Source organism: Notolepis coatsorum (assembly GCF_963971535.1).
Source record: "Notolepis coatsorum genome assembly, chromosome: 5".
Classification (NCBI taxonomy): Eukaryota; Metazoa; Chordata; class Actinopteri; order Aulopiformes; family Paralepididae; genus Notolepis; species Notolepis coatsorum.
The window spans coordinates 121,973,296-122,000,067 of record NC_140169.1 but is presented as its reverse complement, the minus strand read 5'-3'; the positions used below and the strand labels follow the sequence as shown (position 1 = coordinate 122,000,067).

At 45.6% G+C, this 26,772-nt stretch overlaps 1 protein-coding gene across 1 annotated transcript in view; it reads left to right on the top strand.

Annotated features, from left to right (window-relative positions):
• The window catches only part of LOC311228327 (cyclin-dependent kinase 19-like), a gene marked incomplete at both ends in the record, with an annotated part of 184,626 nt that overhangs the window by 103,416 nt on the left and 54,438 nt on the right, over positions 1-26,772 (top strand). The window contains 2 exon segments of the mRNA XM_084314236.1: positions 13,527-13,637; positions 14,422-14,562. Of these exon segments, the coding sequence (XP_084170362.1) occupies positions 13,527-13,637; positions 14,422-14,562 (252 nt within the window).

Sequence of the window (26,772 nt, the reverse complement as noted above, 5' to 3'; positions counted from 1 at the left end):
GACATCCTGGGTCGTTCCTATATGACCAGTATAAATCTTTAAACTAAACTCTGGAAAGACTATGATGGCTCTACTTATAAAAAATGGAACTGAGCCTTTAAATGTCTCCATAGAAGGGGCCGGTGTCTGTGAAAGGGGAGTTAACCTGAGGAATGTGGCCCTGAGGCTGCAACAGCAGAGGAGAGGGAGCTGTAATGTTAACCCTTTCAGACGGGAAGGGTTGCTGGTTGAAAACCAGGGAGTCTTGAATCTATAGAGGGAGATCTTAAAAAAGAAACTATATAACAATTAAATGTTTGATGTGTACAGTAAAAGTTTTCAAAATGGCATGCTTATAAATTGAGTGTCAGTAGAGAATAATACTAACAGAATAATGTGTAAAAACTGTTTGTCTGGAGGGATCCTTAAGAGATACTGGAGAGGCCTCGTACATGGTACGATATCACGTGGTCACCACAGACAAAGCCGTTGTCTGTTTAGAAGGAAAAAGGGACTTTCTGTTACTTAAAAATCACTAGGTAACTAGCAGTAACGATAGTACAAAGAAGGAGGAGTCCATAACGAATTATGTATTGTATGTTGGTTTGCTAAACAGAAATGACGACCATTTGACATCACTGTGTTTAGACCAATCAGAAATACGATACAATATCAAATAAAAGAGACGGTTGCCGATGAAGAGGCGGACTTTTTTGAGAGATGAGAAGAATGGTGCTCGACACTGGGCACAAGCCGTCCATGATGAGATGTTTTGTTCTGTGCTTATTTTAAACTGAATTGGGTGCTTTCCACTTCAGTATCTTTTTGTAACTAGCTTTTTCTAATTAAAATTACCTCTTTATAAATATGATTTGTATCCTTTCTTCTGACCAGACGACCGGACGACCGGGTAAGCATGAAATGTGTTTTGCCTTGTAACTTCACCCCATGCATTTTTGATTAATGATGCAAAATAGAATAAGTGGCTTTATCCCTGCATTAAGGACTAAAGGTGGATTCTGTATAATGGGATTATCAAGTAAAGCCATATAGTGATAATACGTGTACTTAGGAGACATATGATTATGTATTAATGCAAAATAGAATAAGTGGCTTTATCCCTGCATTAAGGACTAAAGGTGGATTCTGTATAATGGGATTATCAAGTAAATCCATACAGTGATAAATACGTGTAACGGATTAGGGAAATGGACCTCATCTAATTAAAGAGAGTCCGTCCCAGTGCAAATAAAATAAAAGATTCCGCAACTTCAATCACTCGACCTAAGGTCGATGACTGACGGGGGTCGGAACGGTGCATTCGCTGTCTCTTGTCGGTCAGTGGTAACAACAACATTTTGTAGACTCGGTTGGTTCTGCGTGTCAACCACTTCACAGGACGCTGTTTGAGGTGTAGATAGGCAGACCAATGAGTTATGAAGTTATCGATCTGACCTAAGAGCGAGCGTGGGCATTCAACATGGCGTCCCTGGCGATGTGCATTTATACTAACCAAAATAGGTGCTAAACGGCCGAAGAAGACAGGACTACTGTCAAAAGCCTCTGGAGTAAAATTAAATTACAGATTTGGCAAAAATTAAAGTAGAAAGCTCTACTGGCGACTCGAGTGGAAGGCTGTACTCGGGGATATCACAAATGAATAGAAAGCTCTATCTTGGTGATTAAAGCAACGTTTACTCACAACTAAAGGGTAACATAATGTTTATAGAGCTCTGGGGGGAGTTACAAGTGCAGCATAATTTCGTGCTTTGCCCACAGGAAGAGAACTGGCCCTACCCAAGGCGAGGGCTTCCTAGCCCAGAGACACTGTTTGTAAGGAGGAGGGACTGTATGTGAAGCGAAGTCAAAACGACCGTTCACAGAAAGGCGATGGCTCCCTAGCCCAAAGACACTGTTTGTAAGGAGGAGGGACTGTATGTGAAGCGAAGTCAAAACGACCGTTCACAGAAAGGCGATGGCTCCCTAGCCCAAAGACACTGTTTGTAAGGAGGAGGGACTGTATGTGAAGCGAAGTCAAAACGACCGTTCACAGAAAGGCGATGGCTCCCTAGCCCAAAGACACTGTTTGTAAGGAGGAGGGACTGTATGTGAAGCGAAGTCAAAACGACCGTTCACAGAAAGGCGATGGCTCCCTAGCCCAAAGACACTGTTTGTAAGGAGGAGGGACTGTATGTGAAGCGAAGTCAAAACGACCGTTCACAGAAAGGCGATGGCTCCCTAGCCCAAAGACACTGTTTGTAAGGAGGAGGGACTGTATGTGAAGCGAAGTCAAAACGACCGTTCACAGAAAGGCGATGGCTCCCTAGCCCAAAGATACTGTATGTGAGGAGGGGAGACTGTATGTGAGGAGAAGCCAAAACGGCCGTTCACAGGACTGCAAGCTAACTAGCTCAACATCGGCTAACAAGCCAGTGCTAACACCCATGAGCTGGCCCTAGCCAGACGGAAGCTAACTAGCACGACATCGGCTAACAAGCCAGTGCTAACACCCATGAGCTGGCCGTAGCCAGACGGAAGCTAACTAGCTCACCATCGGCTAACAAACCCAGGAGCTAACAGCAGGCAAAGTAGCCGGAGCTAGCGACCAATGCTAGCTCAGGAGGAGCTGGCACGCCAAAAGCTAGCTCAGGAGGAGCTAACAGCAGGCAAAGTAGCCGGAGCTAGCGACCAATGCTAGCTCAGGAGGAGCTGGCACGCCAAAAGCTAGCTCAGGAGGAGCTAGCACAAGAGAAGCTAGCTCAGGAGGAGCTAGCACGAGAGATGCTAGCTCAGGAGGAGCTGGCATGCCAAAAGCTAGCTCAGGAGGAGCTAGCACAAGAGATGCTAGCTCGGGAGGAGTTGGCACGACCAACGCTAGCTCAGGAGGAGCTAGCCCAGGAGAAGCTGGCACGGGTGCCGGCTGTACAGCAAGCAGTAATTGGCACAGAAAATAAACCTTACTGCTGTGACCAGTGTGGAAAGAGCTTCAAGACGAAGCGTCACCTTAAACAACACCACATGGTACACACAGGAGAGAAACCTCACTGCTGTGACCAGTGTGGAAGGGCCTTCAAGACGAAGGCAGAACTTAAACAACACCACACGGTACACACAGAAGAGAAACCTTACTGCTGCGACCAGTGTGGAAAGAGCTTCAAGGCGAAGCGTTACCTTAAACTACACCACGTGGTACACACAGGAGAGAGACCTTACTGCTGTGACCAGTGTGGGAAGACCTTCAAGACGAAGAGGGAGCGTAAAGGTCACCACATGGTACACACAGGAGAGAAACCTTACTGCTGTGACCAGTGTGGAAAGAGCTTCAAGACGAAGAGTCACCTTAAACGACACCACATGGTACACACAGGAGAGAAACCTTACTGCTGTGACCAGTGTGAAAAGACCTTCAAAACGAAGGAGAATCTTAGAAATCACCACATGGTACACACAGGAGAGAGACCCTACAGCTGTGACCAGTGTGGAAAGAGCTTCAAGGCGAAGCGTAACCTTACACTACACCACATGGTACACACACGAGAGAAACCATACTACTGTGACCAGTGTTACATGAGCTTCCGGAACCTGCAAGGGCTTGAGAGACACAGACGGCGGAGGCAGCCATGCAAGGTGCCAACCTGCTTAACGGGGGCAGTAAGGGGTGATGTGTCTCGCTCAAGAACACTGCGACGCACTATCAAAGACGAGTGTGGAAATGGAAGAAACCAAGAAGACGATGTAGTCATTCTTCCTCTTTATGAGGCGCCAGGCTCCACCTCAAAACGAGTATCTCCCTCCACTGACATAGAGGCGTTCAACTCTCTAGACGAGTACCTAAAGGCCAAAAACATAAATTACGAGCACTGTTCCATTTTCTATGGCTCAGAAGAGGAGAATGGCGACATTCAGATCAAGGATCAGAACCCGGGGCCACAGATGACACCCTCAGGTGAAACTGAGTCTGTGCCTGAACAAGATGGGGAGCTAAATACCTCTGAAACTGAACACAGTTCTGATTACTCAACATATTGAGTAATAGCTCAAGAGAAGCTAGCATAAGGAGACGCTAGCTCACCAAAGGGGCTTCAATGGCCCAAATGATGGAAAGAGAAGTAAGGACCCCCGGTCAAGATCCAGGGGATAAGATGGTGGAGAAACCAACCCCCGAGCAGCAAGCAGAGATGAGGGCAACAAAGGGAGAAATTACCTTCTGGGGCCCTGACACAAGTGACTCAAGCAAGTGCAAACTGCACTTGACATACCGCTCATCTGTCAAGAGGAAGAATATGTAGTGTTATTGTCATTTAGGAAGGAACATGACATAGAATACTACATGCATTTTGTATATATTTTAACTATAATATGTAAAGATGTCCGTCCTTGCTCTAAACCCAGAGTAAAGTAAAGTGAATTTGTAATCTATTTCATTCAGAAGGGATTTCCTGACAGCAACCATTTGGTAGGTTAGCACCCTACCAACCATATCAGCTGCATGAGATGTACACTCACCAGCGCCTATGGGTAACAAATTGAGACTCTGCAAACTCTCATCGAGCTTAGCACCTTGACGCGGGGGGACAGAGCGAGCATCAGGGTCTCTGTATCCGACGGGCCTATCAGATTTGTGGAGACTTGGAAGCCTCAGCATACAGGACGCTGTGGTGCTTAGGCGGCCAAGTCACTGGTTTATAGGTCTGTCAAAACGGATTGGAGGTTCCGGGGCTTGGAACATGAGTTCAAGTGAGTTGGGCTGTATACTAATTAAATAGGTATCAACAGCCGAAAGAATATTAACTGGAATAACTGCTGTCAGGTGTCTCTGGAGTAGAATTAGTTACAGATTTGAGTCAACCTTACTCAAGATTGGTCTTATCGGCAGAACCTCTCCAACCAAGACTCTTCCTAATGTTCGAGATCTGGAACACTGGTGACGTAGATGGTCTGCAGAGCGCAGCAGACAGCCAAAAGTATATTGGTAAAAAATCTATCAGGAACAAGAGAGGGTTGATAAGTAACGACTTGAAGTAGCGGTTACTCATGACTAAAAAGTTACGTAATGTTTTCTTACAGTCAAAAACGTAGAAGGTTCTACTTAAAGAAAGAATCACAATTAAAATATATTTTTGTGAAATACGGTAAAAAGGTTTACTCATGACTAAAAAGTTACGTAATGTTTTCTTACAGTCAAAAACGTAGAAGGTTCTACGTAAAGAAAGAATCACACTTAAAGTATATTTTTGTGATTACGGTAAAAAGGTTTACTCATGACTTGAAGTAACTAAATGCTTACTTAAAGTCAGAACTTAAGTAGAAAAAACTCTACTTTGTGAATAGCAGGCTGAAATAGCCATTGCGAATAGCAGGCTGAAATAGCCATTGCGAATAGCAGGCTGAAATAGCCATTGCGAATAGCAGGCTGAAATAGCCATTGCGAATAGCAGGCTGAAATAGCCATTGCGAATAGCAGGCTGAAATAGCCATTGCGAGCAGGCTGAAATAGCCATTGCGAATAGGAGCGAATAGCAGGCTAACTAGCCATTGCTAACAGGACGAGGCTACTCACATGATCAGACAGGTATATGATAACCTTGGACATGCCGGAAGTAGGAGGATGTTGGTATACCTGAGAACTAACAACATTCTCATACATAAAGCCAAACAAAGAGCGATAACAGTCCGAAAGGCCTGTGAACAATGTGCGCTGGTAAAGGTGCGCTGGTAAAGGGACAAAACCTGAACCAGTGCCGCATTCTTAGACAGGGGGGGGGGGTCCCCCGGAGTCAGCGGACGACGCAGCGAATGGCAAGAAGGAATATACTGACTCAGGTCAGAAATCGGAAATGGAGGAAGACCGGGATAGGTCAAGCTCCAGAGCATCCTCAAGGTCCTCATCTAGACCTCCCAGACCTCCCAGACCTCCCAGACCTCCCAGACCTCCTAGACCTCCCAGACCGGACAGAGAGACATCGGCCTGGACCCAGGTTACAGGGCGACGAGAGCCCTGAATGGACCTGAAAGAGAGAAAAGAAATGAGTCCTCTGTGGACTGTATCTGTGATGTCCTGCGAGGCCTACGGACAGGGTCACAAGACCAGGCCAACCACACTTCAATAGAGGACTGCTGCTACAATTCTCGGGGATCCGTGGGGGTCGCCCGAGAAGTGACAAATCAACCTACCTCAAACTATGGGAGAGGTCCAAGAGGTCAGAGGGGGCGACCCCAAGATGACCAAGATGACCAAGATGACCAAGATGACCAAGGTGACCAAGATGACCAAGGTGACCAAGATGACCAAGATGACCAAGATGACCAAGGTGACCAAGATGACCAAGGTGACCAAGATGACCAAGACGACAACAGCCTGGGTGCATCGGCCGGGAACAACAGATGCAAGTCTTCCCGCCGGATACCAAGCAACAACGTGACCCCTATCCTGTCGAGCCGTCCAGCCAGGGAACAACAGATGCAAGTCTTCCCGCCGGCTACCAGGGTAACAAGGTACCGAGATGGCAGAGGGGGTGTGGAGAGTCACAGCCACGTGACCCCACAATCGCCATCTCGTCCCCCAGTACAGACGCTATTAAGACAATGGAAAATGACCGCCCAGAATGACAGAGTGGGTGTGAAGTGCCACAGAACAAGTGACACTTTTTGACAATGACATCCTGAGTCGTTCCAATATAGCCGTATATACCTATTTTTCACATGTAATTATATGCTTCATTATTCAATTGATGATGGACAATGATCTCCCAGAATGACAGAGTGGGTGTGAAATGCCAGAGTGGGTGTAAAGTGTCACAAAACAAATGACACATTTTGAAATAGACATCCTGAGTCGTTCCAATATAGCCGTATATACCTATTTTTCACATGTAATTATATGCTTCATTATTCAATTGATGATGGACAATGATCTCCCAGAATGACAGAGTGGGTGTGAAATGCCACAGAACGAGTGACACTTTTGGACAATGACATCCTGGGTCGTTCCTATATGACCAGTATAAATCTTTAAACTAAACTCTGGAAAGACTATGATGGCTCTACTTATAAAAAATGGAACTGAGCCTTTAAATGTCTCCATAGAAGGGGCCGGTGTCTGTGAAAGGGGAGTTAACCTGAGGAATGTGGCCCTGAGGCTGCAACAGCAGAGGAGAGGGAGCTGTAATGTTAACCCTTTCAGACGGGAAGGGTTGCTGGTTGAAAACCAGGGAGTCTTGAATCTATAGAGGGAGATCTTAAAAAAGAAACTATATAACAATTAAATGTTTGATGTGTACAGTAAAAGTTTTCAAAATGGCATGCTTATAAATTGAGTGTCAGTAGAGAATAATACTAACAGAATAATGTGTAAAAACTGTTTGTCTGGAGGGATCCTTAAGAGATACTGGAGAGGCCTCGTACATGGTACGATATCACGTGGTCACCACAGACAAAGCCGTTGTCTGTTTAGAAGGAAAAAGGGACTTTCTGTTACTTAAAAATCACTAGGTAACTAGCAGTAACGATAGTACAAAGAAGGAGGAGTCCATAACGAATTATGTATTGTATGTTGGTTTGCTAAACAGAAATGACGACCATTTGACATCACTGTGTTTAGACCAATCAGAAATACGATACAATATCAAATAAAAGAGACGGTTGCCGATGAAGAGGCGGACTTTTTTGAGAGATGAGAAGAATGGTGCTCGACACTGGGCACAAGCCGTCCATGATGAGATGTTTTGTTCTGTGCTTATTTTAAACTGAATTGGGTGCTTTCCACTTCAGTATCTTTTTGTAACTAGCTTTTTCTAATTAAAATTACCTCTTTATAAATATGATTTGTATCCTTTCTTCTGACCAGACGACCGGACGACCGGGTAAGCATGAAATGTGTTTTGCCTTGTAACTTCACCCCATGCATTTTTGATTAATGATGCAAAATAGAATAAGTGGCTTTATCCCTGCATTAAGGACTAAAGGTGGATTCTGTATAATGGGATTATCAAGTAAAGCCATATAGTGATAATACGTGTACTTAGGAGACATATGATTATGTATTAATGCAAAATAGAATAAGTGGCTTTATCCCTGCATTAAGGACTAAAGGTGGATTCTGTATAATGGGATTATCAAGTAAATCCATACAGTGATAAATACGTGTAACGGATTAGGGAAATGGACCTCATCTAATTAAAGAGAGTCCGTCCCAGTGCAAATAAAATAAAAGATTCCGCAACTTCAATCACTCGACCTAAGGTCGATGACTGACGGGGGTCGGAACGGTGCATTCGCTGTCTCTTGTCGGTCAGTGGTAACAACAACATTTTGTAGACTCGGTTGGTTCTGCGTGTCAACCACTTCACAGGACGCTGTTTGAGGTGTAGATAGGCAGACCAATGAGTTATGAAGTTATCGATCTGACCTAAGAGCGAGCGTGGGCATTCAACAATCAGTGAATCATAGACGCCTGGCCATAAGAGCATTCGGAGCATCTCTGCTCTCCCACTATTGAACTTGGGGGAGCAAAGGTATGCTCTTGCTCCACCACTTTTTGATCATATGAAAAATATGATATATCCCCCCCAATATATAAATCTAACCATAACTACGTTATGGTTAACTGAGTTTTATAGTGAAAAGAGCAGCTTTATTGGTCAAGATTGACGGCTCTATATTGCAGGAAATTGCACGTACAGGTTAATAAAATAAAATAAAAATATTGAAAAATAAAAAATAAAAAGGGGGCACCTATCTGGGCTAAGCCCCGGATCTCCTATAATCCTAAATCCGCCCCTGTTCTTAGCTTAACATAACAGACCGACAGTAAATTTGGGGGAACTAATGGGATAACTGGGGTTGCAACAAAAGTGCAACTAGGGCTAAAAACACAATGAAATAAAATAATAATAATAATAATAATAATAATAATAATAATAATAATAATAATAATAATAATAATAATAATAATAATAATAATAATAATAATAATAATAATAATAATAATAATAATAAATAATAAATAATATATCCTTCTTAGCAGACTTCTTAGCTTAACATATCAGGGAACGAATGGGATAACTGGGGATGTTGTTTGCTCCTGACAAGAGTCTCAAAGTCTGGGGTGATGATAGACAAAGCAACTCTGAGGTCATGCTCAATGTTCAATCTGTTCCTCTGCTTTGTCTTCAGCTGGACCAGAGCTGAGAAGCCACTTTCACAAAGATAGGTAGTGCAAAAAAAAAAAAGTATAAAAAAATATATATTGTTTATCTTTTTTTTTATGACGCATCGACGCAACAATTCGTCATCGTCGAGTTTTTATGATCGACGTCGTCGATTATGTCGACTAATCGTTGCAGCCCTAGTGATAAACCAGTGGAACTGGTGCAGGTCAGTTGTGTAGCTGCCGCAGGCCTCAGAGGCTTCAGAGTGGTGGGGTCAGTTGTGTAGCTGCCGCAGGCCTCAGAGGCTTCAGAGTGGTGGGGTCAGTTGTGTAGCTGCCGCAGGCCTCAGAGGCTTCAGAGTGGTGGGGTCAGTTGTGTAGCTGCTGCAGGCCTCAGAGGCTTCAGGGTGGTGGGGTCAGTTATGTAGCTGCTGCAGGCCTCAGAGGCTTCAGAGTGGTGGGGTCAGTTGTGTAGCTGCTGCAGGCCTCAGAGGCTTCAGAGTGGTGGGGTCAGTTGTGTAGCTGCCGCAGGCCTCAGAGGCTTCAGGGTGGTGGGGTCAGTTATGTAGCTGCTGCAGGCCTCAGAGGCTTCAGAGTAGTGGAGTCAGTTGTGTAGCTGCTGCAGGCCTCAGAGGCTTCAGAGTAGTGGAGTCAGTTGTGTAGCTGCTGCAGGCCTCAGAGGCTTCAGAGTAGTGGAGTCAGTTGTGTAGCTGCTGCAGGCCTCAGAGGCTTCAGAGTGGTGGGGTCAGTTGTGTAGCTGCTGCAGGCCTCAGAGGCTTCAGAGTAGTGGGGTCAGTTGTGTAGCTGCTGCAGGCCTCAGAGGCTTCAGAGTAGTGGAGTCAGTTGTGTAGCTGCTGCAGGCCTCAGAGGCTTCAGAGTGGTGGGGTCAGTTATGTAGCTGCTGCAGGCCTCAGAGGCTTCAGAGTGGTGGGGTCAGTTATGTAGCTGCCGCAGGCCTCAGAGGCTTCAGAGTGGTGGGGTCAGTTGTGTAGCTGCTGCAGGCCTCAGAGGCTTCAGAGTGGTGGGGTCAGTTGTGTAGCTGCCGCAGGCCTCAGAGGCTTCAGAGTAGTGGGGTCAGTTGTGTAGCTGCCGCAGGCCTCAGAGGCTTCAGAGTGGTGGGGTCAGTTGTGTAACTTCTGCCGCGGGCCTCTGAGAGTAGTGGGGCCCACAGAGCTGGGGGTCTGCTTCCCTAAGCCCAGGGCTCATTAGTACAATACCCTGTCATAGCCTGGGGATTACGGTTGTGATTAAACACTAACCTCAATAACCACCATCCTCCTTTCCCCCATCCAAAGGCCAAATCAAACATGCTGAATACAATCACAGCATTATTCCTCTGCTCCCCCCGGTTGACCCCCTACGCTTTCCAAGCGTACTTCAGCACTTGTGTCTGCTGCCTTGCGGGTAGAAGAGAGTTAGAGGTGTGTGTGTGTGCGTGTGTGTGCGTGTGCGTGTGTGTGATCTGATCTGATCTGATCTGATTGCAGTGTCAGTTCCACACTCGGGTCACCTGCAACAGTGCTGTATAAGCACACCAGGCAGTGTAAAGCCATATTATGTTCAATCTGTGTAGTGACAATTCACTGTTCTCTGATGTTGTTGTTGTTAATGAGAATAACAGAGAGGTTCTCATTCCAGAAGTTGGCTGTACGTTTGACTACAGTCTAGAAGAAGCCTTTACAACCAAAATGTTTAAGTATCAACTGTTAAAGCATACCATATCACAACTGGGCTACAACTGTAAACTTTTGGTCTTCATATTTGGAAGCCTGGGTCATGTTCATAAGTTGGGTGTTAGAGGCCTTCAGATGGCCGGTCTTCCGAAGAGAAGAGCCAAACAATTAGCAAGATATTGCTCAGTGTCAGCTATTATTGGCAGCGCAATTTGGAGAAGACGCTGCTATCGGTATCCATGAGCTGTGTGTTGATTGTCAGGTTCATCATCCATGTGTGTGTGTAACTTTGGTTGCCATTGTCAATTTGGGCACGAATGTATCAGAATAACCCACAATGTACAAGTGCACTGATAATATTTGTGTCCTTTAAACATTGTCTTTATGTGGACATAAATAAAGATTCTAAATGTGTGTGTGTGTGTGTGTGTGTGTGTGTGTGCGTGCGTGCGCGTGTGTGTGGGGGGGGTGGGGGGGTGTAGGGTACAGTGATATAGTGTGCATGGCTATGAGCAGAGTGGGCCACTGCTGCTGCTGTGCCCTGTAACTCAACGTCAGTGTCTAGGATGGTCTGAAATTACAGCCGCGCCCTGTGAGCCGACGCCCTGGTCTTCAATGTTTTCAGTGCAGGGCTATAAGGTGTCTCTCCGACATCCCCGGAGCTGTCAGGAGGTATTTTCTTCCACGGATTTCAGGTCAGGTGACACAGAGAGAGTAATCACATTAGCCTATTCAGATGAATAATTCAACTCCAGGATAGTCAGACTATAAGCTAATTTCAACCCTCATCTCCTCCCTTCAGAAGCGCCTGCCCCACCACCACCCCCTACAGACATCGCATTCTCCCCAAACACCATGAATGATCAGAAGATAGGATCACAAATAACGCAATAGCGTGACTGTGTGCGTGTTAGAGTGAGAGATGTGTTAGTTAGTACTAGTAGACAGGGGATGGTTAGTATGTGTATGGTATGAGGCTGAGACTGGGAGGGTCTCCAGGTTCCACCATGCCATCAGCTTCTCTGGCGTGTCCATATAGAGGACCTTGTTTTTCCAGCCTGGCACCTCTTTCTTGTTTTGTTTTGATGGAAACACGCTAAAGGTGGATTCCCAACAGCGCTCAGCGCTGAGCACTAGGAGTTGGAAATATTTTTTACTTTTAGCAAAAGAGCACCACGCTTTTTAATAGACGCCTAGCAACAACAGTAGCCATGACCAGCACTTCTGAGCGATTCCCTCCAGTGCTACAAACTGGAAAAAGCACAGCATATAGACAAAGGGTAGCATGCAAAAGCAGCACAGTGTCACTCCCAAGAGGGGAGAGACAAAGTCCCACGTTGATTGGTTGTTGCCGGAATTCTTCCTCTGTGTGCCAAGCGCACCCCACGCAAGGGTTGAATGGCTTTCTACTTTGATGCATGCAAAAAGGAACAGGAAGTGTGCAGGAAGCCGCTCCAAAGAAGCGTACCCCAAAGAAGCGTACCCCAAAGAAGTGTACCCCAAAGAAGTGTACCCCAAAGAAGCGTACCCCAAAGAAGCGTACCCCAAAGAAGCGTACCCCAAAGAAGTGTACCCCAAAGAAGTTCTCCGTGGACATGCCTTCATTTCTGGTGCATTGACTAACCTTTTGATGCTACTGCCTCTTCGTCAAGCAAACGACTCTGATAAAGATGCAGTTGCATGGAAACATTAGTCCGTGTGCCAGAAGGCTTCTGCTGTGAACTCCAGTGATTCCTTTGCCCCCGGCGCTCTGTCTGAACCATCTGCTTTGGGCCCGTTAGCAGTGGTCTGGCTAAAGCACTTAAATACAGAGGCCATAGATCTTACATAATGAATCCAATCCAATGCTCAGTTCTGGCTTTCTGGCCTGCTGGTCGGTTGGCATCACTCCGGTCTTCCTCTGTTCAATTAGAACGGCAAGAAGATGCCATTAATGAGATTCGAGAAAACAATCGTATTCCTTCCATTTTACGTCCAATTTCCTGATCTCTACCCGCTTCAACTGTAGTTGAATTGGAGCCCATGCACTGTCCCTGGCTGAGGCTGCTTCCAAGGGTTTATCTCCAGTGATTAAAGGACACTTTCAGAAAAGAACTTGTTGTGATTATTGCATAGTATAGTTAGTAACAGCAAGTATAGCATAGGGACGTAGAAGTAAAAACTGTATATTGTATAGTAGTGTACATAGGACCCAGTGCCTTTAAGTGATTTATTAACATCTATTTCATCATGTCTATTCTACTTATTTTATTACTATTTACTATTATAACTATTGTATTTTTGCACAATCGTAGTGGGCATGGTTAACCGCATTTCACTGTATGCCCTGGTATGTATGTGATGAATAAACTCTTGAATCTTGATCTGGGGAGTGTTTGATGTTTGGTGTTGTGTAAGTTATTCTAGGTCTACAGACCGCTCTGAACTGCTGGGTTTCTGTGACGCATGGGAAATCCCAGCAGTCCACTCATACGAAACGAACCACGCTGCTTCTGTTGACGTTGCCTGCTATTATTAACCCTTTCACTACCACACTACCAAAGGGTTAACCCTTTCACTGCGACAATAACAGAGGGTTAACCGTCTGTAGTGTGGTAGTGAAAGGTTAACCTTCTGTAGTGTGGTGGTGAAAGGGTTAAAAAACACACAATACTAATGCATTTCACGGCATGTTATTATGATTAACCGTGTTCCAAATATTCCCATTGTGTTTTTTCCCTCCCCAGCTGTTACGAGAACTGAAACACCCCAACGTGATCGCGCTGCAGAAAGTGTTCCTGTCTCACAGTGACCGGAAGGTGTGGCTCCTCTTCGACTATGCGGAACACGACCTCTGGGTGAGTCTCTAAGCAATGCACCTGCAAATATTTTTTTAATCACATCATCATAGTAGTGACTATTATGGGATGCACCGATACCACTTTTTTCCACTGCCAATATTGATTCAGAGTACTGCTCCATGCGATCCATTACTTTTACCTAATGGTATATAGACCATTCATTTGGGGGTCAGTCGGACAAAAACAATAGATGCCTTGCACGGAATGGCTGCCTGTAACTATTGGTAACCACTTTCAAAAGAAAATACTTAATTTCTGTGCAGTGGTAGAGTAGGTAAAAACATGTTATTACTATTCTACTGTGACTTGTTTACAAGATCCAGTAATAATTATTGTGTTTTTGTTGATATATATTTCTCATAGATCTACACATAGCAACCATTGTTTTCCACATGGCAACCGTTGTCTCTTCCATTGCCGTGTACAAAACGATGGCTGCTACTGTATGTTACAGGCAGCCATGCTGGAAGAACAACACACAACATTCTGTGCAAGGCCTCTATTGAGATCTAATAAATGTTCTTCCTCCATTGGAGAGATCTACCAAAACGTTTGTGTCTTTGTGTCTAAGTGTCTTTGATTTCATGTGCATGGTCGTTGGTATCAGATTTTAGTATGGGGGGGGGGGGGGTTCTCTGACACAGAGAATCTACAGAGAACCCTGTCTGGTATTGGCATGTTACATACATATTACATAATATACAGACACCAAAACGTTGTGCCATGTATTTGTTTGCAGTGACAGAACAGGCCTGACGGGTTCTCCTTCCTTCCCTTCCAGCACATCATCAAGTTCCACCGTGCCTCCAAGGCCAACAAGAAACCCATGCAGCTACCGCGGGGGATCGTGAAATCTCTCCTGTATCAGATTCTGGACGGGATCCATTACCTCCACGCCAACTGGGTGCTCCACAGGGACCTGGTGAGCCGCTAGCGCCGCCCGCTCAGGTTTCCCTTTACGGACACACGCACCTGCTCCCCCAGCCGCACGCGTCGTCTTACAGTAGTTTTAAATAAGGATGCGCCGCCACACCGCTCGTGCATGTAGCGCATGCGTAGTGTAGTTGGCCATGTTCACTATTCACCGTACAAAAATGAGGAAGAGTTGTTCTTGGTTACTAACTGTGCTGTGTAGTCTGGCGCTGGTGTTCTTATCTCCCTGGCCTTGGCTGAGAGAGGTCAGAGTGTTCTGATTCTGAATGTTCTGATTCTGAAGGTCCAGTGCCCGTCTGGCCTTCAACTCCTTGACTCGACTCCCTCTCCGCTGTGAGATCCGCTGCTAATCAGTTTTCCCACAGTGCATTCCTAAAAAAAAGAAGGGAGGTTCCCTTCACCTGCTACCTCTGAGATAACTGTAGCTGCTGCAAGTCAGCCCTTTACCCCACTCAGAGCCAGGTCACATGGTTTTGCTCTCTCACTGCCTCTTTCTCTCTTTCTCTCCGTCCCTCTCACTCTCTCTATTTCTGTCTCTATCCCTCTCTCTCTCTCTCCCTCTCTCTCTCTCTCTCTCTCTCCCCCCCCCCCACTTCTTATCTGCGCCTTCAAGTGCAGCTGGGTCAGTGAAGAACTATTTGTTCCTCCTGTCCTTTATAATTTTTTTTAACATGTCGTGATAGATTTGCCCAAACTCAGCAGATTATGGTCCAACCACTTTGTTGTGTGCTGCTGCAGCCGTGGCGTGGTGCAGAGGGGGAGGACATAATATGATTGCAGCGTGCAGGGCTGACTCTAGGGTATTTCCTAGGATAATGACCAAGGCCATGAATGAACGACTGAGACTCTACAATCCTGTTTATATTTAGTCACTGTAGTGCACAGCTGTTGGTTATTTACTCTGTGTTTACACACTAATTGTCCCCGTGGCATCGACGGATGTAACTTCTGCCACCGGAGTGGCTGAGTGAGCGGATCCCTCGTCAGGCCGAGTCCTACGTCTCCAGCGCTCCCAGGAATCCATCTGCGGTTATCCTTCCATCAGGGCAACCCCTGATGTAATCCCCAGCGATCCCAGATGGCTGTCACATTAAACCCACGGGATCTATCAGGATCTCAGTTACTCCCTTGTTTACTCCCTCTCCCTCTCTGGCTTCAGTGCTTTGGAAGAACACACTGGAGTGTCGGTACTGGTAGGCCTGTAGCTACTGAGGTCGATTCTGTGTGCCAGGTGAAATCTCCCTAGGGTGGGTTGGAAAGAAAACCCGACCGAGCATGACATAAGAGAAAAATGGTCACCGTGTGAATAATATTATATATATAATATAATTATATATATATATATATATATATATATATATATATAATTATATATATATATATATATATATATATATATATATATATATATATATATATATATATATATATATATATTATGGTCAATAGACCTTTTTTCATATCAGATGTTTTGACATTTCATAGATGCTTAAAACAGCTGTAACGAATAACCTTAATATTGGGTCCACTCAATTTAGGTGTGCCAGGGGGTTGGCATCGGTCATTAGCACACCTAAATGGAACAGACCTATGGTTAAGGTATGCCCCCTCCTACCTCCAGTCAATGGTCTCCAACTATACACCCTCAAGACCCCTACGCTCTGCATTTTCTGGCCGCCTGAGACCCACTCCTATTTGAGCTCCTGGGGGGTCATCAAAACGAAGCAGGCTATTCTCTGTCCTCACTCCATGATGGTGGAATGAACTTTCCACCACAATCAGGACAGCTGAAATCCATCCAATGTTCCACCGTCGACTAAAAGCACACCTCTTCAATCAATATCTGAAATAATACAAATAAATAATAAACAAAATCTTTTTCTTTTGTTTATTATGTACTTTGCTACTATCTACTATGTACTATGCTACTATCCCTATACTACTACCTACTATGCTAATATGTTTACACTACTATGCACTCAAGTTCGACACTTGGTGTACCCCTCCTGACAACTTGTAAGTCGCTTTGGATAAAAGCGTCAGCTAAATGACTAAATGTGAATGTCAATTAACGTTACAATGTTACAGATGTGCAGTTACCACTCTATGATGCGTCAAAATGTTTGCTGTGAAAAATTTCCATACTTCACGATACTTTTGTTTTGAGGGATTTAACTAAATACAAGCAAGTCAATAGTGCGATGCCCTCATTTGCTCAATTTCTTAATTCTGAGCGCAGGAAATACTAATAGGGGCTTAGACTAAAAGCTAATAGGGGCTTAGGCTAAAAGTCAGGCAGCGGTCCACGTAGTAAGCCTGTGTCTGGGCCGTAGACGTCTGCTGCTTTAAGAACGTTCCTCCCACAGTAGCTGCTGTTGTTTCGCTCCCTGGAAGTCACACTCTCTTATCTCAGCACCAGCTCTTCCGGCCCTTAATAACTATTTTCAATGCAGCAGGATGAAATCCTCTGTTGTTGGACTCTATCTGATTTTGCACCAAGGTTGATGTATTGCAGCCAGTTCTCCTGTTATTTTGCGTTCTCATCGCCAGCACTTCCTGCTATTGTGGATTGAATCAGGAGGACTATGCAAATTCCAGTCTCAAGCTGCTAGCGGTGTCAGGCCGCGTAGTTTACTTGCCAGATTATCTTCAGAGCCTGCACAATGAAGTAAGAAAGAAATTAGCCTTCACAGTTTATATACAATTCTATGCTCACAGTCAGACCTTCGCAGCTCGTAAACCTTCTCATGATTACCAGAGATTGTCCCCGTCAACCCTTTCACTGCCACACGACAGAAGGTTAACCTTTTACTATCACACAACCGACGGTCGCCATCGGTTGTGTGATAGTAAAGGGTTAACCTTCTGTCGTGTGGCAGTGAAAGGGTTAACCGGCTGTTGTGTGGCAGTGAAAGGGTTAACCTGAACTAGGCAAAATCTGCACCTGGCTCGCTGATAACAAACTATCATTACACTGTACAAGCAAAACTGTACATTGGAATATTGACAAAACCATACTTGGTCATTTACTGTACATTGGAGGGGGTTGGGTTAGGACATTTACAGGGGCCAGTTTCGAATTGCAGTCTCCCGTAGGTGTTTTTTTAGAGTGGTTTTGAAAGTGGGTAGTGATTCACATTCCTTTACAGCTTTGGGTAGGGCGTTCCACATTGATGTGGCATAATTGCGAAACGTGTTTAGTCCCTTGTTTGAGCCGAATCTGGGTTTAACATGATTTGTGGAACTCCCTCTGGTGTTGTGATCGTGGTATTCACTGACCTTTGGGAAGTATTTTGACATGTACATGGATACCTTGGTCGTGTAGTGTATCTTGTAGACCAGGCCCATTGCAAGTTGCTGTACTTTGTCGTCTACTCTAAGCCATCCTAGGTTGTCAAAGTGGGCAGGGGTGAGGTGGGTTCTAGGAGTAAGGTCAAGCAGTAGTCTGACCAGTTTGTTTTGAGATGTTTGTAATTTTGTTTTTAGCTCCTTTGAGGTGCTTTGGTACCATGAGGTGCAAGCATAGTCGTAGTACCCTTGATCTGTGAAACTTGAATGTCACAGTAGGCATACCGTAAATCCTCTAATAGAGGAGGGACCTCCAATAAAGGAGGGGCCTCTTATAATGGCCTGGGGTTTGATGCATTTAGACAAACACAGGCCAGTCTCTAATATAAGGTCGCAAAAAAAAGTATTTATTTTAAATTTTTCGTGCCGTGATATAGAATGAGATAAACTCTTGCCAATGCAAATCAAGTGCTGCCTCCCGCTACACTGACTACCGTACATTAACGTTTCCCTCGCGTTAGCATTAGCGTTAGCTTTAGCGCTAGCTAACGTTGTCATAATATCTAGATCTGTGGTGTCCGTTGGATGACGTTGACTTAGTTTGCAAACGTTAACGTTCGCTATCTATATGGCGTTGGCAGACGAGGCTGGCGTTGTCCAGTTGACACATTACAGATCATGATGCTATGATAGTGTCAGCTAAAGCTATTCCCTGCATGTCAACAACTCGATTCGACTGCGGAAGTCGAGAAGGTACCACACGCTAAACCGTCCCCGGACCCCGCAACCTAGTATAGACAGTTCCAACTTCAGTGTGTGAATTACGTTAATCCCACAATTACTCAACTGCACTCAATATTTAAATAGCAATGCTAGTCTAAATAAATGTAGACAGACAATGTACATATTAAAAAATACAAAAATAAATAATAATAATAATAATGCAATAAAACTAAAAGTCTGAAAATTAAGGGATTATGTCCATGAGTGTAATTTTTAGAAATTAAGGCCTGCCTCTTATATAAGCCTCTCTCTAATAAAGGCCTGGTGCTCTTTGCAGCTGAGGTAAATACAGTAGAAGACCCGTCCTATATTTGAGGATTTACGGTAGGTCCCATTTACCCTTGTGAAAATCACTACTGTTTATTTTTGCTAATGTTACTGTATGACTCTACTACAAGCTATTCACATTTTTGCGCAGCAACCGGGAGCACCTGGGAGTTAATAACAAGCGCACCCAACGGAATGTGGAAGTTTGAGCTTGTAGTAGAGTGTTAGCTAAAGTTAAACTCAGTGGTTTTCAGAAAGCTGAGCCTAGCAACTTTCAAACAACTTTCAAATCTCATGGAGTATTTTACACCCCTTTTCAACATCAGTCAATGGCATTTAGTAAGGTAAGCTGATAACAGCTAAAACACACACCATACACCTACGAACCCAATTTGTTAAAGACAGGGGCAGTGGTCCTTTAATAGACTTTATGGTCCTTTGCTTCACATGCAAGCGGCGGCCCTTGTCATCAATCATGGTATATGGTTTGTTAATATAGGGTGGAAAGGGCTGCTCACACAAGGGCAGCATTCCTATTCTCCTATGGGGCTTGTTACTAGTTTGGCCTTGGGGAGGTACTGGTAACAGCATGTCTTTCATAGCTCCACTACCTCTGCTGTTACATAACACTTCACCTAATGTGTGTGTGTGTGTGTGTGTGTGTGTGTGTGTGTGTGTGTGTGTGTGTGTGTGTGTGTGTGTGTGTGTGTGTGTGTGTGTGTGTGTGTGTGTGTGTGTGTGTGTGTGTGTGTGTGTGTGTGTGTGTGTGTGTGTGTGTGTGTGTGTGTGTGTGTGTGTGTGTGTGTGTGTGTGTGTGTGTGTGTGTGTGTTTGTGATGTGTTTTGCAATGCATTGCACCACTGCAGAGCCCTCCCTCTCCTCTCTTCTCTTCTCCTCTCTTCTCCTCTCTTCTCCTCTCCCTCTCTTGTCAGCCCATCCCCCCACTCCAGCAGTTGAGTGCCCCCTCCCCCCTCCTCTCCACCCCAGATTATGTAACAAGAGATCATCCAGTGCAGATCGCCCTGCCCTGCTTGGTGACAGACTGTAGTGGTTCCACACACCAAGGCAGGGGTCTTCACCCCCAGCCCCGGCCCGTCCCATCCCTGCAACCTTTTGCACGTGGAAATCACACCACGTGATGATGATGTTGTGCTGAAAATCGACGAAAGCCTACACTTAGGTTGAGATCGTCACTAAAAGAACTAGCCTTGCCTGGACCTGCCGTTTCGCTATAGTCAGACTGTGGCAACATGATAATATATACGCATGACAACCTCTCGTACACCTGTCTTGTTTTCATGATTTATTCCTGGCGGCACGCTCCTTACACCAGACATGTACTTTCTATGGGAGAACAGATATTATTACTAGCCTATCCTGCCAATTATGCACTGATAAATCTAGCTAGAAAATTTAATCGTGCAATAGTTAATTATCTTTAAACTGGGTAAATCCCAAATCCCACAAACTTCCGTACCGCCCTTTGTCTCAACTGCTCCGTGAGAGTAAAATCTGATCATGTTTTAAAAAATAAATATATTTATGGTCAGATCTCACACTATCGCAGAAAGTTATCCTCATTCATATCGGACGTTGGTTAATATTGCTCAAACTAGTATTGGACTGTATCATGTAGGCCTATAGGTCAGGTCAGGCAATATATTTATTGACTTTAACGCCAACATTATGGGAAATTATTCAAATTACATAAACAAGATAGATACCAATTTCCTCTATGAGTTCAGTAGAACACTATCCGGCTGCAAGCTAGCCTAGCTTAGCACAAATTAATGGAACCGGATACGGATCAGCTAGCCTAGTTTAAAACTCTAGGCTGGCTGATCTGTATCCGCTTCCATTCATTTGTTATAAGCTAGGCTAGCTTGCAGCCAGATAGCTTTCTCCTGAACGCATATAGGAAATTGGTATTTATCTTCATGTCTGACGGTAAGCGCATTTCCCATAATGTTGGCGTGTTCCTTTAAGCATACATGATTCAAGTCACTTGCGGTATCAAGTGCAGATCCACACACCACCAAATGCCCTAATATATTATTCACTCCCTACCCCCACCATTCTCTCCTGTTGGTGTCATCTTGGCAGGTCAACGAAGCTATACATCATGTGTATATCAAATGGATCTGTCACTAGTAGTATTTTGGTATTTACAGCATTGTCATGTTGCATGCACACCTCCATAGGAGCAGTTAATGAGCACTATATAATGTAGGATGAAGGTATTTGACCCCGCTCCAACTCTCAGTATTGATAAGAGCAAAATTACTCCATGTATGAACCTGGCCATAGAATAACGTACGTAATCACATGTAGCTTTGTTTGAAAGATATAGATGTGTTAAACGTTTTTAAACTAAATTAAAAAAAATTCTATTTAGAAACTCGGAATTTCTTAGTGAGTGGTGGTAACTGAGGGTGCCCCCCCCCCCCCCACAATATTGGTGCTTTTATAATTCATTAATAACCTCTACAGAGATATGTGTGTAGCACAATGTGGAGAACCACTGTGAATTATGGCTTCAACGCCGGTGTGCCAGGAAATACAGGTCATTACTTAATCATGTGACATGTAGAAGGGGGGAAAAACAGCAATGACAAAGGACCTGCGTTAATAATGGTATAGTGCTACCGTTCCTCCATGGAGAGTCTGTGTGTGCGCTTCTGGACCCCCCTGACCTGATTGGAGTTATTTTTGACTCTACACGGATGGAAGGGTTTTGTAAATGGGAGCCAGCTTGAGTTTCTAGGTCCTTCAAGTGATGAGACGTGCTTGTTTTCCACTCCTCCCGAGTCCCGACTCGCTGCATAAGACAACGTTGCTGTAAAGCTAGCCTACGTATCTCCCGTACGTCAGAACCCCCGAGAATTCACACAGGAATGCAATATCTGCGACATCTTGTTCCCTGCCTTGTTTATGTTAAAGGGGAACTACGCCCCAATTTCAGAATTAGTTATTCCTCTGGTCTAAGACAGTACCGACATATTTTGGAAAATGAGCAACTTTCTCCTAAATCCAAACACTACTTGTGATGTCAGCAAGTATAAAGTCTGAAGCTGCTCCATACACAATTAAATGGGAAATATTTTATAGATGACACTGACACTCAGAATGTTGACAGTTCATTGGTACATTGTCTGTTTCATAACTGAGACCGCTACTATAGAATAAAGCTAATTTGGATATAAAAAAGAAAACAACCACAAAATGAGTCTCCCTTTCAATGTCAGTGGAGCAGCTCCAGACTTTATCTTGATGACATCACACGTTTGATTCTTACTTCTCTGGTTTCTGGCTTTGGGAGAGAGTAGCTCATGTTCACAAATACTGATTTAACTGTCTTAGGCCATGAAAATAGCATATTCAAATATTTTATTTGAGTGGTGTTGCCCTTTAACACTTTCCGTGCCAAAAATGTAAAAAGTCGTTATATATATCGTATAGCTTACGCCCTGCACTCTAGTGGAACCCTATCCCTTATCAATCTAATACTGAATAATTGTCTTCACATGTACACACCCATCCGCCTGGCCACACCCACATCCGCTCCTCTACATAAGCGGGGTCGTGGCCATACTAACAGCTCCTTCCCTATTTTCACCACCGACAAGTGTCTGTATACACCACTTGAGTTTAGTGACAAAATAGTTGTTGGAAAGGAGCTACGTGGACATTGTATCTTATTTTTCTCTCTCTCGCAAATTTACGAGAAAAGCTAAGACATAATGTTTGCACCTTCGGAGGGTTTGGACGCTCGCAACGTCACCCTTCACCAGCGCTTCACCATTGCCGCATCCTCCGTGCGTCGTGGGGCGTCTCTGGCTCCGCAGTCGTGGCAGTCAGATACGCCCGGGCGGCGCCCGGTGGTGAGCTTGCCTCTCCGAGGGGCCGTTGAGCCTCCATCTCCCATGAGATGGCCTGGTTCCGGCCCTGGTTCCCCCGTCAGTGGACAGTCGGCCAATAGGCCGACAGCTCCTCTGGTGGCAGGGGATTTGCGACGCAGACTCTTCGCCTCAGCTCGCTCTCGTCGTAAGGCGGCGAGCAGCAGGGGCGAACGGCCAGGCTTTGATGTTGTGCTGGAGCCGGACGAGAGTTCTCTTGCCTCGTCTCCATTTCCAATGGAGACTGAGGATTATATGGAGGGGGAGAGAGCTCTCTTGTTCGAAGCCCCAGTAGAGACATATCACTCTCCCCCTCGGGGAGTGGCAGGGAGTGTTGCGTCTCCTTGGGGTCCCTTGTACTCCAGGATCGGGTTAGAACCTCCGACCCTGAGACAAGATGCCCAGCTATCTGCCGCGTCGGATGGTGGCGCCCGTGGCAGCCTCCCGTACGTGAGAGACGCGAGTGACGTGGAGGAAGGTACGCAAGGGGAGTTGCTTGCCTTGTTCCCCGAGCTCATGGCGGCCGCCGCAGCCGCTAATGGCGTGGCGTTGCCGCAGCCACTGCCAGCACCTGTTCCTGATGACATGATAGGTCATCTCTGGCAATGTCGTCATGTGAGAGAGACGGGCGTTGTCTGCCCATTCTTCCCGTCGATGGAGGCCTACGTGACACAGGGACAGGTCATCTCCCGCATTGTTGGCCTTACCCCCGCCTACGTGCCAGTCACGCGGGTGGCGGGTTTGGTCCAGGGGCTAAAGGACGGGGTGCCTCGGCTTGATAGCCCGATGGCATCCATACTTTGTCCCGAAATGGTGTGGGAGCCGTTGCGAAAGCCGGTTCCCCAAGGGAAATCGGCTAGGCAGTTGGCTAATTGGAGTGACCAGGTGTACATCGCCGCGACTCAGAGCCTGGCTGCGACCTCCAACATCGCGCAGCTAGCGCGCTACATGTCGGGGATGATGGCGGGCGGGTCGGTATTGGATGACCATCAACAATATCTTCATGCCCAGGCGGCTGGAGCCATCCTGCACCTAACTTAGCTGCAGGTGATAGCCGCGGGGAAGGAGCGCGCCCTGGCCACTCTCTCCCAGCGCCACCTTTGGCTGGAGCAGTTGCGGGTGCCGGAGCAGAAGAGGATTCCGCTGCTCACGGCCCCCCTCTCCGATGCTGGGCTATTCGGGTCGGCCATGCAGCAGATGACGGCAGCCTGCAGAGAGATGGAGGAGGAGCGCTCTGTGCTCCAACCCCATTTCCCCCGACCTGATGCCACCGGTGATGTCCGGAAGAAGCAACGCCGGCAGAGGACCGTGACCGTTGCCTCCGCCACCACCGCCGCCGCTGCTGGACCTTCGGCGAAGAAGGCCAGGAGTGGAGGGAGTGCCTCGTCCATTGCAGCCAGTCGCCCCACGCCCGGAGGTAACGGTAGGGATCGTCGTGACCAGGCTCCCCAGAACCGTTCCTCCAGGCCGGCTCCCCGTGGGGGCAAGCAGCGCTCTGCACGCGGCAGGCACCGCTAGTGACTCCCCTGTTTACCCCTGTCCCCTCCCCCCCCAACATATGATTTTGTTATTAAAGGAACACTCCAACTGTTACGCACCCCAGTAAGGGGACGCAACACGAGGCCACAGACAGGGTAGGTGAACACTAAACCATTGACACAAAACCATTGAAACAATTTGCAAAATAATAGTATTTATTTATAAAACACAGCAACACAGAGATCAAGGAGCACTACCAGTGGCACCAAATGAAATATAAAAGGAAATTAAATCCCCCCCCCCCCCCCCCCCCCCCCCCCCCTTACAGGCGCTGACACCCAAAAGTACAGGCGGCGGTGCTCACTCTAAGGCTGGTGTCTTTAACATCAGGTCACCTACGTGATGCAAAATGTAGACCCCAGGGTATCTTCCTGTCTTCAATTGTCTCTGTGTGCGAAACAAAAGATTAATACAAAGAAAAGGAATCACCATAGGCTGGGTGACAAAGGAATAAATATACACAGGGTTAGGGTTAAACAGAAATGTACTACAAACACCAAAATATACAATGAGAGTTACACCAAAAAACACAGAGTACCAGAGCCTTCACAAGCTCTACACAATACCAGAGCCTTCACCAGCTCTACAAAATATACCCAAGCCTTCACCAGCTCTACACAATACCCGAGCCTTCACCAGCTCTACACAATACCAGCATCGGATAGCTAACCCGGAAACCCACTACATTCGAGAACAGGATAAGCGGTCTGTGCTACCAGGGCCTGTACAGACTTCGAGAACAGGATAAGCGGTCTGTGCTACCAGGGCCTGTACAGACTTTGAGAACCAGATAGCAGTCTGTGCTACCAGGGCCTGTACAGACTTCGGGAACCAGATAGCAGTCTGTGCTACCAAGGCCTGTACAGACTTTCTCTGGCAGCGTGGGAGGCGCACCAGGACTTCACATTGCATCGCACTCAATCTCCACATTCTCCTTTCCCCCCACCTGAACACTGACTCCGGACCGTGAGTACTTTGGCTCGTTAGAGCTGAAGATTAAATGGGATTGTGAGTTTCCCATCAATCAGGCCTGCAACAGGGGTTTTTGTTTGTTTGTTTTTGTTTATTAGATGCCGGCTTAGGTATATTAGTATATTGTATTATTGTACAGGATATTTCATTTGTAATTAGCTGTATCATTAATGCCATTTTGGATATAGGTTTTCATTTATATTTCCTTTTTTGATATTGAGCACATGGTGCCTTTGAGTTTGAACCTGAGTACAGAGTAATAGCTCTGTTATTTTGTTTTCCTTTTTTGATATTGAGCACACAGTGCCTTTGAGAGACAATACTCTATTTATTAACTAACTAACATTTTCTTTATTTGGTAATGTGTATATATTTGTATGTAATATATAACACTATGTTCAATACAGATTATTTTTATATTTAAAGTTAAGTGTCTGGCTTGATCATTTCTATTTCAAATGTATTGATGTTATATCCCAAACAGATATTCGTATATTTGTATTATTAGATTAGTAAGAGCTAGGTGTTACGAACCTAGGGCCCTGCCCTCTAAGTCAACTGGGGTAAAAGGGGCTACACGTATATGAGAATTCTTAAAATGGGTGGCATTTCACTTTGATTTAACCAGTAGATATGGTTCTGATGGGACTATCCCGGTTTGATTGGTGCAGTCAGGTAGAAGTTCTATCTGTTATTTGTTCTGTCCTCCACTTAGTTGACAGTTTGAGTGAAGTATTTGCAAACCAATCATTGCACTCGAGATTTCAAGAGTTTAGACATTAGCGTTTAGAGAGTTTAGACATGTCTCCTTTCATTATACATTATTATAATATAAGGAGATGCATTAGTATAATAGAAGTCAATAAAGATCAACAGGGTCACCCTGGCATGGTGGTGGAGTATGTTAATCAGATGAAAATAGAGCCCAGACAACATCAAGAAATGGACAGTTTAGCTACCAACAGTACGATACTCCCTAAAACTGTTACGTTTCGGGGTATTGAACCCAATATGCAGTACAGAGCAAAGATAGACAGGTCTTGTTCAAATCCAGTCTTGGGTATATTTAATATAGAATGGTTGAGTATTCAGGCAGTGGTCGATACACAGAGGGAGCACTCGTACAGTCCAGGGGTGTGCGCGGGACCGGAGAGTCAGACAGGCAGGGGTCGATACACAGGAACGGAGTAGTCAGCCAGATCAAGACGGGTGCAGGTCCTCATACAGTATGTTCCGGGAAAGGGCAAGGAGAGTTTGTCAGGCAGGCAGGGGTCAGAGCACGTCTTTGTCGGGAGCTAGGTTCACATACTGTATATCCCCAGAAAACATTTGGGGGGCCTGACTGTGTGCCCTCTTTGTACTGTGTTACTCCTGAAGGATGCAGAGCTTGCATTACTGGCATTGTCCTCTTGGCGCATTGCTTGTTTGATCATCATTTTCCTTGTGCTGATTCC